This window comes from Artemia franciscana, chromosome 9, assembly GCF_032884065.1.
Source record: "Artemia franciscana chromosome 9, ASM3288406v1, whole genome shotgun sequence".
NCBI classification, from domain to species: Eukaryota; Metazoa; Arthropoda; class Branchiopoda; order Anostraca; family Artemiidae; genus Artemia; species Artemia franciscana.
This window is the reverse complement of record NC_088871.1, coordinates 34,490,900-34,507,634: the sequence shown is the minus strand read 5'-3', so window position 1 is coordinate 34,507,634 and position 16,735 is coordinate 34,490,900. Positions and strand designations below refer to the sequence as shown.

The 16,735-nt window shown below is 35.5% G+C and overlaps 1 protein-coding gene across 1 annotated transcript in view; it reads left to right on the top strand.

Moving 5' to 3' along the window:
* Positions 1 to 435: 435 nt before the first annotated feature.
* Positions 436 to 16,735, top strand: part of LOC136031321 (UMP-CMP kinase-like) — a gene marked incomplete in the record, with an annotated part of 36,947 nt that continues 20,647 nt past the window's right edge. Inside the window, 2 exon segments of the mRNA XM_065710798.1 lie at positions 436 to 639; positions 14,323 to 14,458. Of these exon segments, the coding sequence (XP_065566870.1) occupies positions 14,375 to 14,458 (84 nt within the window).

Genomic DNA, 16,735 nt, shown 5'->3' with positions numbered 1-16,735 from the left:
ACCCTTTTTCACATCATCATATGATGGCATTCGCATCGGCACGTGTATTACCAATCCAGATTTACTTTTTCTCAAATAATCAGTGTCTAAACTTGTCTGTGATCCACTGAAGTTAAACACTTCGAATGCGATTAATAGTAATTGAACTTCAATATATCGCATTTCTTCAAAAATTGAAATTGTTACAGTCCGAACGAAAACATACAGTTGGCTATTTCACTATGGATCCAAGTTCCATACTGAGCTTGAAACAAATTACTTTTATGCTAAATTCACACTCATCACTCAGCTTAAGGCATTTAAAAATCAGTGAAAGTTTAATATAATTACTTTTTTTTAAATCGCTTTTCCCGATTTTGTTAAAACACCTCTAGGCACGTTTGAGCTATAGATAGCGTTTTCTGTAGCTACTAAAAAATAAAAAAATAATGAAGATTAGACATGCAACAACAGAATCCTTAAAAACAAGTTGCCAACATATTTTACTAATTGAAACCATATTCGTTTTTTAACCTTACATGAAATCCTTTGAAAACTTATATTGAATAATATAAAATCACTGAAGCCTAACTTTCTGAAGGTTGATTGAAGAAAGATCTGCCCACTGGTTTTTCAATTAATTTCAGGAGCTTGTCTTGAGTAAGAACTATAGTTTAGCTGTTTATAGTGCTCTACTAATTATTCAAGCTGAAATCTCAACTTTTTGCTTTCATTAAAGGTCTTACATGCTTCAGGCAAGTTGTTAATTTGTCCTTTAGGCCTAATCAAAATAGATCTAGGCCTATCAGGGGATGGAGGGTAAATTTTGAGTTTGTTCTGCTATTTTGCTGTGTAGAAGGTGAAAGTACCACTAATTCTTTTTACATTCTTTCCAAATATAATCTACTAAATAGGCCTACTCCTTCCACAAATCTTATTAAACATAATAATCAGATTACTTAAAATACCCACCCCCTGATAGTCCCATATAGGCTAGGGTATAACCCAAGGAATATCTAAAAACTAACTGGAAGCACTAAAACAGTGAAATTATTAGGCCTAATTTATTTTATTCAGGACTATATAATATTATTTTAATTATTTTATATTTTATATAAATAAATACTAATTTATTTTATACCATTACTATATATAGTTTCCAAAATAGTTGTTAAAATAGTTTCATAGGCCTATGCACTCAATCGCACAAGGAGGTAAATTGCAAAATAAGAAGATGATCAGTTTAATCTAGGCTAGGAGCTATAAGGCTATTAATATAAAATTACCCTTTTTTGGGTATTGTCCCAAGAAATTGCCAGGTGGATTGATCTCACTAACTGCTCCAATGCCCTACTAATGACTAGCCTCTCCTTCTCCTTCTATAAACAGGGTAAAATCTAGTTAATTGACTTCTTGCTATCTCAGAAGGGGTTTAAGTTAGGAAAATAAAAGTTTCAGGGATGAATCTACAGACTAAAGTATGTCCCAGGAAGGTATTTTGAAGCAACTACTTCCACTCCTTCTCCTTCTAGAGGGCCTTGACCTTTGATGACCTTTAAAAATATGTGTGTTAAAAAAAGGAAACCTTGCAAAATAGATCTTCTGCTTAATTAAAGTACAATAAAATAGTTTTCAGCTTCATAACATTGCTCAATTCCATTTTATAAGGTTTTAAAGATATGTAAATACATTTCCTAAGTTTTGAAAAAAAAACATTAATATGGCTCAAAATTCTACTGATATAACAGGAATTGCATTTTCAGAACTAAAGGCAGAGAAAAAGCAACTAGTAACTGAAAATTAAGGTAAAATGTTGTTTTGTCAAAATTTCAATAGGTAGAAACCTGTCATGTAGGCAAATTTCAGGGCCCTCTAGAGAGAGAAGGAGTGGAGGTGGGTACTTAAAAATACATTCCTGGGACATACTTTAGCCTGTAGGCCCATCCCTGAAAGTTTCATTTTCCTAGCCTACCCTTTCCAAGATAGCAAGAAGTCAATTAACTTGAATTTTACTGTAAATAGTTAAAGTAAATGTGGATAAATACCACCTAATCTTGTTTCCATGTCCCTTCTGCAAATCTTATTTATTTACTGTTTGTTCTTCATTGTTTCACAGCACTACACCAAACAATGTTATTATTTCTTTAGTTCCTTCATCCTCTTGGATTCCTACCTCACAATGAATAAAGTTCTTTAGCTTTAATGTTGATACCCTCCTTAATAAACTTTCAGAACTTTCCTTTTGTATGATAACAGAAGGAGCAGATGTTACAGCAATTACATAAATTTCTCCATAAACACCCGGTCAGCCTTATCACCTGATGAAACCAAACCAGTTGTTGCCAACTCTTTTTAAACCTGAATCCCCTACTGTACCACTGAGGAGTGTGCTTATATGTAAAAGATAGGCTAAATCATAGTCTTCTTCATCATAATTCTCTGAGTATTAAGTAGATTGAGCCAGTTTAGATAAAAATATATAGCCAAACATCCTGAATTTTAGTGGGTGTTATATACACAACCCCCAGTACTCTGAGAGTTTTGGACTCTGAATCTAATTGGACTACTAAGCTATGATATATGATGTATAATTTTGCAAATTATGATCTTGTCCTACTGGGAAACTTTGGCCTTCTTGAAATCTAATGAATTGATGGATCTGGTTTTTGCACTAGGGACTCTCCTTTTTTTTTGTCTGCTCTCTCTGATAATTCTCTGTGTCAAACAATATCTCAACCAACTTGTTTCAAAGAGAGTCAAGCTTCTAATGCTCTTGATCTGGTTATCCTCTGTAATCTTGACCTTCTTATTAAGGATAGAATATCTACACCTCTTGGTAATTGTGACCATGTTGTAATTATTTTGGAGTTATGTTTGCCTACTAAACAACCTTCTCTTAAGCAACAAAAATGTGACAATTACAAACTTGTCTCCAAAAGACTTGCCAATGTCAACTGGAATCAACTTACTTCTAATCATACTGATGTGAATTGGTCTAATGATGAAAAAAGAAATCACCAATGCAACAGCACAAGCATAGAAATAAACAAATAATATTAAAACTGTAAGATACGTGACTAACATAACTGGACCGGATCTGCTCTCTTTGGTGGAATTGGGGGGGGGGGTAATTTTGGAAATTGAGGTATTTGTATCTTACGAAAGGGTGACCAGATCTTAATGAAATTTGATATTTAGAAGGATCTTGTGCTTTAAAGTTCTAATTTCAAATTCCGACCAGATCCTGTGACATTCGGGGGAGTTGGAGGGGGAAACTGGAATTCTTGGAAAACATGAAAATTGGGGTATTTTTATCTTACGAATAGATGATCGGATCGTAATGAAATTTGATTTTTAGAAGGAATTCATGTCTCAGAGCTCTTATTTCAAATCCCAACCAGATCTTTTGACATTGGGGGGAGTTGGAGGGGGAAATCTTGGAAAAACACTTTGAGTGGATGCTGAAAAGTCTTGCATCAGATTTTTTTTTTTTTTGGCTAAAACAGGCCAAAGTTTACCTTTTTAAAGTACTGAAATAATAAGCTAACTAACAGAAAACATCATGCATAGAATTGCTACAGAAAAAAGAAAACCTCAAAAAATTATCAAATCTTCAAAACTTTTTATAATCAGACAACCAACCAAATCAAGGAGCTAAAGAAAAGGTTTGAGGAAATATTGGCTGAGGATGTTAAGGATAATCCTAAATCTTTCTGGCATTATGCCTCTTAAAAAGTCACAGTCCCTGATATCCTGCACAATAGTTGGTCAGTTGCTGATCCTGAGCTGAAAGTTGAAATTTTCAACCAAAAAATCTCATGTGTTTTTCCTCCAATTCCAGTACTGCCCTTCCTCCACCTCATATATATGATGTATCACATAAGATGGAACCAATTCTGATTAGTGATACAATAATTCTAAAGGAACTTATGTCCCTTAAAATGAATAAATCTGGTGATCCAGACTGCATTCATCCTTGTATCCTACATGAATGTTGAGCAGTCTTGTACCAACCTCTTTCCCTGCTGTTTAAGTTATCATTAAATATTTTTAGACCACCTCTGGATCAGAAAACTACCCATATCATTTCAACATTTAAGAAAGATAGAAAGGACTTTGCTGAAAATTATTGACCTATTAGCATGACATCAGCAATTGTTAAGATTCTTGAAAGAATAATCAACTCCACAGTTCTTAGACATCTTGGAGCAAATAATCTCTTGCATGGCTCACAGCATGGTAATGTTCTGGTAGATATGTTGGTACCAGTCTCCTTGAATCATATGACCACATCACTAAGTTACTTGATACTGGTGTGCCTGCTGACATGATTCTGCTTGACTTTTCTAAAGCTTTCAATAAAGTTTGTCACACGCAACCTGAAATTAAGTTACATGCTGTCAAGCTTGAGGAGAAATCATTGCTCTGGATCCTTGATTTTCTTTATCTGCAGTCTCAATATGTTCAGTTATTTGATTACTCTGGTAGCTGTATTCTTCCTTCCTCTAAGCATGTTTTGAGCAGAGTTCCTCAGGGAAGTATTTTGGGTCCTACACTATTTAATATTTTCATCAATGATGCTCCTTCCACTATCAGCAGTAAATTAACACTATGCTGGTGACCTGAAGCTTCTTGGACCAGTTTTGTCTCTCTTCTACAAAATAGTCTTTGACTGCTTTATCAATGGGCTGAGGCTTGGCTTCTTGAATTCAATTCTGCCAAATGCCATGTCATTCACTTTGGCAAAATGAATCCATGTTGCTCTTGTTTGTTCTCAGGCCGCCCACTCTCCTCAGTAAACAGTTAACAAGAGCTTGGAGTCATTATTGACAATGAACTAAAATTCAGTGTTCGTGCTAAGGAGTCTGCTGTTGGTGCTTGTTTAACTCTGGGACTGATTAAGCATACTCTTTCCATTTGATCCTCTGAAATCATCAGTCTTCTGTACAAGCGACTTGTGTAGAGAGAGAGTGCTACTGCCGAGTTTTACTGCTGATGATGAACACTGTATATGTGTTCGAAATATCCAGTTAAATTTTTTTAATATCTATTCACTGTCAATAAAAAGGTATCATCCCTATTTTGAACTGTTTTACTTTTGTAAGGGACTTGTGCATCCCAAGCTTGAAGTTGGAATGTCTCTAGTCTCCCCTCATTTTAAAAAAGACATAAAAGTTTTGGAAGATGTACAGATATATTCCACCAAAGTAATATCTGGCATGTGGGAGCTTTCCTACCCTGCAAGACTAGCAAAGCTGAAACTCCCAACACCTGTATACAGAAGAAATAGAGGTGATCCCATTCTAGCCTATAAGTTAATGTGGGCTAAAACTCCCAGCATTATTTCCTACTGTTGGTCCTAATTCAAGAACTAGAGGTTATCAACTGAAACTTTTTAAACAGTCTACCCTATCCAGAGTTCACATTCAATTCTTTTCCTCAAGAATCATCAGCTGTTGAAATAAACTCCCTGAAGAAACAGTTATTCCCCAATTCCAGAATTTGTATGAGGGTACACAGACTGCATATAGTCCTTTCACCCCTTTGACTTCAAAATGACACTAGCAATCCCTTTTTTTCATCTTCTCTTCCCTTCTTTATTGATTTGTGGGAAGTGCAAGTACTTGAGCTGCCTGTTCCCAGCAGTTTAAGGCCAAGAGGGTGGCTGGTACCAATATGGCTCTTCCTACTCACTCTTTCTCTCTTCTGCACAGTAGATCTTCATTAATAAACCAGCTCATTTTCCATTTTCTTTTTCACAATTTGGATCATCACACTATAAATTGGCCTTTCAGTATTAGGAGGTAGTTTTAAGCTAATGATGGAGTCAAACATTTCTGCAATCTTTAGTTTTTTGCAATTTACCTTAATCTTATTAGTTTCTGGTGCAAGTATATTGCAATAAAAAAATATGTGTTGGGGAGTTCATTGCGCAACTATTGAATTTGTGTACAATGCTATATAGTGCTGTGAACAATTTGCTTTTGATAATTGGATAATTAAAATCGTGTACGCAACTATTTAAGTTGTGTAACGTGCTGTGAACAATTTGCTTTGAATAATTGGATTTTGGATAATTAAAATTGTGTACGCAACTTCTGAATATATATCTTGTGAGTATTGCTACCTGATTTGCTATTGCTTTTACTGACAACTATTGTGGCCCCGCCCACGAATTTTGATGAAATTTGATCATTTCACCGGATGATGCCAGGTGAAAGACTTGTCTTGAATCCCGTGTTGAATTTCATTTCACGGGCTAGAAATGCAGGTTGTTCAGCTGATAATATTGTAAAAATTGCTTGCGATTTTTTCAAAGGAGATATGTTAATTGAAGCAAAGAAGATTTTGTGGGCTGACGCCTCTATTACTAGGGTAACTGAGCGCCCCAAAGTGACTGATAATGTTAGTGATATGGTTCGAGCCTTTGATCTTTGTGATGAGAAAAAGATCAGCCTACCTCAGTATCTGATTTTCGAGCCAGATCAGGTCCCATGTGTGCCAGGGGAGACAACAGCTACGTTAACTCGAAAGGTTAATGAACTCTACATGGAATTTAAAAGCTTCGCTGAGCACCATAAAGCAAGGTCAGTCGTGCAAACTATTCCTGATATGAAACCTCCCCCACCCGCAAAACCGTCCTATTCAGTTATTGTGAAAAATCCACCAAAAAACTTGAATAATCCTGACGCTCGAAAAGATTTCCTGGATAAAGCTTGTGGGGGTGTCAGTTCAAGCATAGTTGTTTTGAGGCCTAGGAGGGATGCATGGCAAGTAGTTCTGTCGGACAAGGGTGCCGCCAACACTTTGGCAGATGCATTAAGCAAAGGAGACCAATCCATTAATGCTAAAGTGAAGAGTCCTGCCTTTTTCGGTATAGTACGCCGAGTGCCTGACGGAACATCTAAAAGTGACCTATGCGATCTCGCTAATAACTGTATAGAAGTTGTTCAGTTAGGAAGTACGAGGTCTTTTCGATTAAAGTTTGAGTCACGTGACCACCTAAACTATGCCACTGAGAATCCCCTTGTTATTGGTTACGAGCGTCTACCTATAACTGAGTACAAGTTTTTGCCTACCCAGTGCTACAAATGCCAGTGCTACGGCCATACTGCAAATAACTGTAAAGCTTCCCCGAGATGCTCTAAATGCGCTGGTGACCACCAGAACTCCAAAGAAAACCCATGTCAACTTGTCATGAAATGTGCTCTCTGTGGCTCCTCCGACCACCCCTGTTATTCGTATAAATGTCCAGAAGCACAGAAACTACTGCTTAAGAAATGAACAGTCAAACAAACACAAGTACAAGTACTTTACAAGATTTTACGTTTCTTAATAATTTGTCACTGTGCAATAATGTTGTTTTTAATTATTACGATGACCAAAATAATCTGTCCACCAACACCTTAGCTAGCCCCGATAGCCCTTTAAACCAAATTAACTGTAAATATCTCGACACTTTTGATTTTGTGAAAAATGTGAAACCTAAGCTAATGGAAGAGACCAAACTTAATGTAATTTGCTTTAATATCAGAAGCATACGGGATAAGTGGGCTAATTTTAAAGATTTAATTTTAACAAATGGTTACTGCCCTTTCGACGTAATTGGAATAACGGAGACGTGGCTTTCAGAAATTGATGATACTAATGAATTTTCCCTCACTGGCTTTCAAGCTATTCATATTGAAAGAAAATTAACCAAGTCCTCTGGTGGCATTTCTCTTTACATCCGATCAAGTCTAAAATTCACCAGACTATTAGATTGTGAATTCTTGTTCTCGCAACCTATAAATAATAGATGCGTTTATTCAATAATCGTCGACATAAGTGTAGACGAGAATTCTTTTATTTTTTCGTTATTTTATAAACCACCCTCATTTCCGACACCTTTCTTTTGTAATCAGTTTGATGATTTTTCTAGTTTTATTAATTTACCACAAAAGAAGGCAATAGTTTTTGGGGACTTCAATTGTAATTTATTAAATGTTAGCAATAACAATGATAGTGATACCTTCTTTGAAACATTTACCTCAAGTGGTCTTCTTCCCACAATCCTTTTTCCTACTAGAGTTGATCCCATGAGGTCTACCGCTACTTTAATTGATAACATTTTTGTATCCACTTCCCTGGGAAACCACCTGTCCTCCAAAATAATATTTTCTGACCTGTCAGATCACTTTCCAATCTATCTTTCCTTACCCTCCCTATCAGCTACTCAACCCCGTAGAACTAATACCCCTACGTCTAATAGAATATATAATACTGTGAATATGAACCGGTTCAAGGATTGTTTGAAATCCTTCGACTGGTCCAAGACTTTGGATTGTCAGGATGTTAATTCAGCCACAAGTAGTTTTACACAGGGATTGAGTGATCTTATTAGTTCAACCTTTCCAGTTCGTAAATCGAACCGAAAAACTACCCATATACGCCCCTGGATGTCAAATAGCCTGATAATCTCTTCATACCGAAAAAATGACCTATATAAGTTAGCTTGCAAAACCAGTAGCGTTATTGACCTGAATAATTATAAAAAATACAAAAACATATATACCAAACTCATCCGGGAAGCAAAGAAAAATTATTATTATTCAAAAATCTCTCACTGCAAAGGGAACTTGCAAAAAATTTGGTCTACAATAAATGAAATCCTTTCAAAAAAAAGGAATTCAAGATCTGTTCCTATTAACCTTAGGGACATCAGTGGCAGATTAATTGACCCAATTTTAGTACCGGATGCTTTTAATAATTATTTCACTAATATTCCAAATGCTAACTCCTGTTCCTTCTCACAATCAGTACACCCTATTAAGAATCCCAGATCCATGTTTTTCTCTCCAACTGATCGCAAAGAGGTGCTTCAAGTTATCGAATCTCTCTCTAATAGTAGTACACCTGACTTCTTTGGCATAAGTAATAAGCTTCTTAGGACCGTATCTTCCTATATTTGTGAACCCATTGTGCACATAGCAAACCTGTCTATGACCAATGGAGTCTTCCCAGAAATATTTAAATCAGCAATTGTTATCCCGATTCATAAAAAAGGCGATCCGTCTGAGATAAGTAATTATCGTCCAATCTCACTTCTCCCAGTTATATCTAAGGTGCTCGAGAGAATTATATTCCGACGTCTTTCTCCCTTTGTATTTGGGAATCATTCATCAGATTCGTTGATTTCTCCTCATCAATATGGCTTCCGTGCCAAATTTTCAACTGCTCATGCACTAATAGACGCCACACAGTTTATACGTTCCCAACTTGACCTTAAAAATACTGTATTGGGCTTATTTCTGGATTTTTCAAAGGCCTTTGACATGGTTGATCACAGTGTTTTATTAAGTAAACTCAATAACCTAGGGATTCGCGGAGTTCCTTCCTCATGGTTCGGCTCTTATCTCTCTGGTAGAGTACAGAGTGTGAGACTGGGCGGGGTGACTTCACATCCCCTACCTGTCCGGAGGGGCGTCCCACAGGGCTCTGTTCTTGGTCCAATACTTTTCCTCCTTTATATTAATGATTTGATTACGGACCTGGGCCCATCAGTGCACCCAGTACTTTTTGCTGATGATAGCAACTTTTTCATCACCGGTCCTAATTTACCATCCGTCGTCACCTCTACTCAAACCCTTCTGAATAGAGTACAGGAGTGGTGTCTCGTTAACTGCATGACCATTAACAGCAAGAAAAGTCAGGTGGTATTATTTCAAACCCCTTACAAAAAAAAATGAAGTTCAGCCAGCACTTGGCCTAAAATATTCTACTAATCTCCTCCCGCAGGTCGAAGTTGCCAAGTTTCTTGGTGTCCACATAGACTCCTGCCTATCATTTGCAACACATGTGTCCTATATCAGAGCCATAATTTTGCGACAGGTAAGTATAATTAATCGTGTGAATTATTTTCTTCCTCCCGATATCCTTGTCACCCTTTATTATTCTTTTATTTACCCATATATCTCATACTGCGGATCTGTATGGGGCAATACTTATCCTTCAGTTACCAATAAATTAAAATCTGCTCAAAACCGTGCCGTCAAAGCAGTTTTTCGGTTGCCACGACTATATCCCACCAAGGACTTGTACTCCGATTTTGGTATTATCCCTTTTGAACAAATCATCAAAAAGTTAAATCTATCCCTTGCATACTCCGCTTACCATAAAAATCTTCCTCCCCACTTATTATCTTATTTTAATAGTAATAATTCTGAAGGCCACTGTCTCCGTTCATCCAACCGTTCCTTCATTGTCCCCAGGTGTATCTCTAGTTCCGCCCAGCGATCCCCAATTTATAAATCTATAATTCAATGGAATTTAATACCCTCCAGTGTCGGGCTATCCACAAGTTTTCGGACGCTATATAACAATGTACTAAAATCTTGATATTATATTTCTCTAAATGTTTGTTCAATTTGCTTTAATTACCCTTGTTTTCTCTTTCTTTTTTTTTCTTCTCTCTCTTTTTCATTTACAATTTTTTGTTGTTTTGGTCCTTAACAAGTTCGCTTCTAGGATCTTTATTATTATTGTTGTTATGTGTTTTCTTTTCTTTTTGAATAAATTGAATTGAATTGAATAAATAGTACCACACTATGTCTTCTTTAGAACAAAATGCGGAATTTAGAAATGGTAGACACTTTATTTATCCACTTCATTTCATAATATCTTGTAGGTTCCCCACTTTTGATCCTGGTTGGGGGCTCATATTTGCTGCTTCATTTGTTAGCCTATCAGCAGTCATTTCAGATCAGTCCTTTATGACTAGGAATATGCTGGAAGCAAACAAAAATGCCACATTACTTAATCTTTGTAGATCATCTCTTATTAATCTTAAATCTGAATCAGCAGCCTCATAATTTATTTTTCTTATTAATTGGATTGCAGACTTTGAATCTGTAAGGATTAACACATTCTTTGCTGAAAGGTTCAATCTGGCCATAGTTTCAAGTGCTTTATGAATAGCAAATAACTATGCTGACAGAATTGAAGTGTGGGGTGGAAGAGTTGCTGATATATTCAAGGAAACATGAGGAATGCACAACCCTGCTCCTGCTCTTGATCCTTTTACTGAACCATTCGTGAAGGCTAGAATATGTTCAGGAAAGTGTGAGGATATCTTATTAGCAAAGAGTTGACAGACATACTGATCTGAATAATATGACTTGTCTTTAGAAACTAACTGAAGATGACATTCAGGAGCCACCATTTCTCATGGTGAGATTTTGGAAAAGGATAACTAACTGCATGTTCACTTTCCCAATTTGGGTATTCTTTTAGATAATGGCTATGAGAAGATAGTAGGTGTTGGGGCTTAACAACATTTTCAAAAGTGGGGGGAAAGACTGCATGGATTTTGCCATATGTTTGTATTTTTGTGCAGTAGCAGTTTCTCTGCATAGTAGCCCTGTCTTTCAGAGCAGGTAGTCCAGAAAGCTCTTTGAGCTTAACCACTGCAGTATGTTTGTGGAGCCCCAAAGCAATTCTAATGGCTGAATTTTGGAGTGTCTCAAGGGTATTGAACAAAGTAACCAAAATATTTGTAAGAAATTGAATGCCATATTCCAATTTAGATCCAATATACATTTTGTAAAAGTCAATAATCAACTCCGGTGAAGATCCCCATTTAGATCCTGCAAGTTGTTTTAGGATGCTTAGCTGTTTTGAAATTGTTACTCTCAACATCATTAAATATGCTTGCAATTTTAAACAAGAATCAAGAATCATGCCCTGTAGCCAAACTGATGGCTCATAGACTCTCTCACTCTCCTCTATCCTTAAGGGTTTTGGAAGGATTGCTTGTCGTTTATGGAACACAATTGCATTTGTTTTTGGTTACTGCTGAATCCATTGACATTTTCAAATGAAGGCTGGATGCTGACTGGTCCTCTAGAGAGTGTAAACTCAACTGGGATGCAACTGCTCATCCAACTGCTCTTGGTCACTAAAGAACATTGTAACAACTTTAAATCATCAACTCTGGAGCTTCATAAGGATAAATCCTTAGATTGCTCCAAGCTGGAATTCATGGTAATGTGCCATTAAGGCTGTTGTGAAGGAAACACTATAAACTTCTGAAAACAATTTGTTAAAATCTTAAATTGTTCCAGAATATCAATCCTAAAAGGAATTCACCTAATCTTAACCAACCCCACTGCCTTAGTGTGCAAATATATAGCCCAAATTATATATTTCCCTTGCATTTTCATATATCTTGACTTCATTGATGTTGCTTCTGTGGTTAAATTTATTTGAATGAAAGAGTTGTAATCAAGAAACAGAAAAAATGCATGGGTAACATATAGTTTGGGCTATATATCTGCACACTAGGGGGAGGGGGTTAGGGATAAAATGAAGTTTAGTGCTTTTAGAAGTGATATAAGTAGTATTTTGTGAGTTTCAAAGTTATTTTCATACTTTGTAGTGTTTCCTCCTCAATAGCCCCAATTTTGCATTGACACTGCTAGAAGATAGGACTGCATTGATGTAATGAATAAATACAATGTTACTGTTCTATATAGGACCATCAGAGGGGGGGGTGGTGGACACATTTGCAAGTAAATTGATAGGCATATTTGGGAGCAGTATACACAAAGGAATGAAATTGTGTGTTCACCTTGCCTGTATGCCAATTGAATCTTGTATGTGATTACATCAAGAATTTGCAGGGATAGCAGTATGCAGTATACATCTTTCAGCAACTAAACTGGCCAATTCTCCAATACAAATAATGAGGAATTATACAGCTACTGGTGGGTAAAAGTATGAATTTTACCTTGGATAAGGATAGTTGACTTATACCACTAGATTCAAGAAAGTATCATTATAGAGTGCATGCATTAAAGATTTAGAAAGTTCATAATTTCTATGAAAACGTTAAAACCCCTAGCCTACTGATAAATCATCACAGTACCAAGTTGTACGTGGTTAACACAGCTGCACATACTGTTCCTCTTTCATCCCAATTTGCTCAAAGCTTTTGTTTGTTTTTAAAATTTGAACTTGGATTTTTTTTCTTTTTACAGATAGTTGGATATTTCAATATCTTAGGTTTTAGTTTGACTCTGCGATATTTTGAGTCAACATATACATTTGTATGACAATGTCTATGATTGTGATTTTTATATTTTTAGTGCCTTATATTTTATTATGGCAAGACCTGCTGCTGATTGGCATGACTGTGCAAGGCATTTGATAATAAAATTGTTTATTGTTATCATTAAATGCTCATTTTGTTTAGTGAATTTTTAGGCGTAAGGGGTAGTGATCTAAAAAGTTATGACCATTCTTGCATATAGTGGTGTTTGTGGGGAAATATCCCCATAAATATTTGTCTGAAGTATCAGTGTTGGAGAAATTTGGAAATAGTAGCAAAAATTCTTGTTTTGACATTTTGTATACCCTCTTCCTCTCTGTCTTCTTATTTAAAACATTTTGGCAACATGTTTCAAAGGTTGATTCTTCAATAAATCTTGCTGTCTTTCTTTGTCCTGATGCATGCCACCAGGACCAAAGGTATTTCTTTTTCCAAAGACGTTGTATCATAAAATGAATTGTGTAGGTGTATAGGGGTGGTGCCAGGAGCTATGATTAAACCCTAATTGCTGCTTCGTTAGCTGAGACCCTTTCATGCCGAAATCTTGAAATTGCTATACCAAGTCCATGATACTTTTAATTAATATTCTAAGATCCAAATTTCTGAAAAAAGTTCAAGCTCCATAGAAAAAAATGAAAGCTTTTACATAAGGTTAAAAATATAGAGAAAGATCCACAGATGAAAATATAAGGGAATATGAACGTGGAAGGTTTGTTTTTCTATGTGGGGATGTGTAAGACATGGCTCTGAAAAGTGTGAATAAATATGTTTTATTTCCTTCTTTGCAAAGAAGGAAGGAGGAATGGCACTGGATTCTGATATTTTTCCTTCCAAATGCATTTTATTTTGTTTGGGCCATTGTGACAATACTTGATTTTGTATTTATTGACTTGTTGTTGCTCCCCCTTTTTCATTTTTTTTGTCAGTGAACCTAAACAGCAACATTCAAAAAACCTGATTTACTGTTCTGCCATTTTTTAATAATTTTTTTTATCAGTAATTTTTACAGGCACAAGCATTGTCAGGAAATGTCCATTGGGGAAAAGTGCTATCAATAGCTTTTACTTACCAAGATTTAATTGGGAATATTTCTCCTTTACCTGTTTTGGTGCATCTTATAATTTCCTCCTATTTTCCTGGGCGAGTCATTGCTCCCCTGCCCCCCCCTCCCTGCTGGCATCTATGGTTATAGTATACTTGCACACTTTTCCATGTAAGATTACTTTGGTTTCTTGACTTCTGAATTTTTTTTAAAGGTTTCCTGAAGTGGGTAGCCTTTCTTCAAAACTTTGCAAACATTCTTTATCTATGTCTGCAGAGAAACCTAAAGTTATTTTTGTGCTTGGTGGACCTGGTGCTGGTAAAGGAACACAATGTGCCAACATTGTCAAGGTAAATATTGAGATTTTGGTTGTTACTCAATTCCCAACCTCAGGAGGTTTAGGGCTAGTATTTATTCTGAATGGATATTTCTTAGTGATGTTTGCTAATCCCAAAATTATTAAATAGAAATGTCGAGTTATAGTAGATGGCAGCACTCTAGGGCCCATAGGGAAGTCGTTTTTTGGATCCCTAAATTTTTATTATTATTATTATAAAAAGATATTTTAGTGAAAGGGTCATGGAACCATTACACATCTTAAACATTTTTAGATTTTAGTCTAACTTCAATTTGGAATTGTTGTCCACTGGCTTGTCTGATTGAATGGGGCTTTCAGTTCAAAAGCAGAAACATGTAGAGTATAGACTATACTTTAAACTTCCTAGACTATAAGGTTCTTCATCAACTTAGCTGGTTTCACTGGAGAAGGAAAAGCAAAAACTACCCTTTTTAGTGGTAAAATATAGTGTCATATTTATCATTCCTGCCTGAGATCCACACTTTATGTGAAAGCTGCAGAGACTTGCCACTTTTAACTCTTTGGCATATAAAAATAAAAACTGGACAAAACCAAAGGGCTGTTCTTGTAAACACAATTATCATAAGCTTATGTATTTTTAGACCTCCTTATTAAAAAAAATATACGAAAAGCTTCAAAATTGATTATTTGAGTTAGGATTTCAGGAGAAGTTAGGAGAAGGCCCAATTAAATGGAAACAATAGGGAAGTTTTTAAGAATCTAGACATTTATTTAATGTTATGGCTTGAAATAATCCCAGTATAAGTGTCTGTAGAACAACATTTCAAAAACAGGGAAATGCAAAATCAGTCAGTCTAACAATTAAAATTTTAATTCAAGACAATATATGCTATAATTTATGAAGAGCCACTTTCTGTTCCTTTTTTGGTTATTTTAGGAAGACTTAAGCCTGTGTCTTGTAGTGTTGTTTTCAGTGTGAAGTATTGCTTCAAAAACTATACATAGTAAACAACTTGATCTATCAAGTTTCTTGATCTATTTTTAGGATTTCAAATACCAAGATCTATTTTTTTTCTCTCACTTTCTTGCTATTTGTGGTTTTTCTTATGGTTTTAGTTTGTCATTGTGCATTATGTCCTTCTGTAATATTTCATATTGGCCAGGATTAGTTTAAATGCTCCTTTAAACTTTTTCTTCACGTTTTTCAAGAGTTTCTCTCATTAAGTTCTTCTATGTATAGTGTAATCTGGTAGCTGTCACTTGGTCATTTGGAATCATCTTCTCTTTTCCTTCTGCTTGGTCCTTTGTTTCTTTCTCATTCCCTCTTTGTTCTAAATATCTCTCTCTCTTTTTTATCCTTCTCCCATACTCCCGAATTTCTTTTTCCTTCTTACATTTCAATATCCTTTTTTTTTCTATCTGTTGGGATGGATGGTCTCAGCTTAGCTACCTCCAATTGCTTGATTGATGGTGGTTTTGACTCCTATTAAGTTTAAAAATGAGAAAAAGAACTTCATGCTGTGACAAAATGGGAGGATCTTTCTACAAAATTCCAGTATATACGATATTTTCTTATAAGAAACTTTTTTTCATTGTGTACAAAATTTTGTTAAATTTTTATGTGTATGTGTTTTACAGTTTATATTTAAGTTATCGTTCTTTCATGAACTACTGTTTTTTCCTGTGTTTTATTTTTTCTTTCTTGTCCTTTGTGTGAGAGACAGTAAATATAGAGAGGGTTTACAAGCTCGTAGTTTTTAGGAAAAAAGTTACGCTAAATTGATCATTTAGCGATGCCCTTTCAACCAGAATGAAATAATTAGCCTTTGATGTATCTCTACCACCGGCCTTTTCTGAAACATTAGTCTTTAATCAATCTTTGCCACCTTTCCTTTCCAAAACCACGATATTTTTAAGTTTCTCCCTAAAGTTATATATTTGCTTTATAATTTGTCTGTTTTTGGTATTTTCTAAGAGTTTTGCTTTTAGTTTAAAAATCCTGCTTTCACCTGATAGTCAAAGGAAAGTCTTATTAAAAAATCACGCCTTTTATTTTTGTATGATGATGGTTTCAAAACTATGAAAATAGTTTTTTGCACTTTTCTTATTTTATATGACTGCTCTGTAAAAAATTGTTTTGCAGTATAATTTCTAATTGAAATATAGTTGAAATGTAGTGCGATATTGGTCTCACAGTCCAGGTAATATATTGTGGAGTATGCCATAAGTGGTAACAAATTTATTTGTGCAAGGACATTGAAATCTATTGTAGCTGCTATGTACACACTTTGTGTGTTTATTTTGGAAA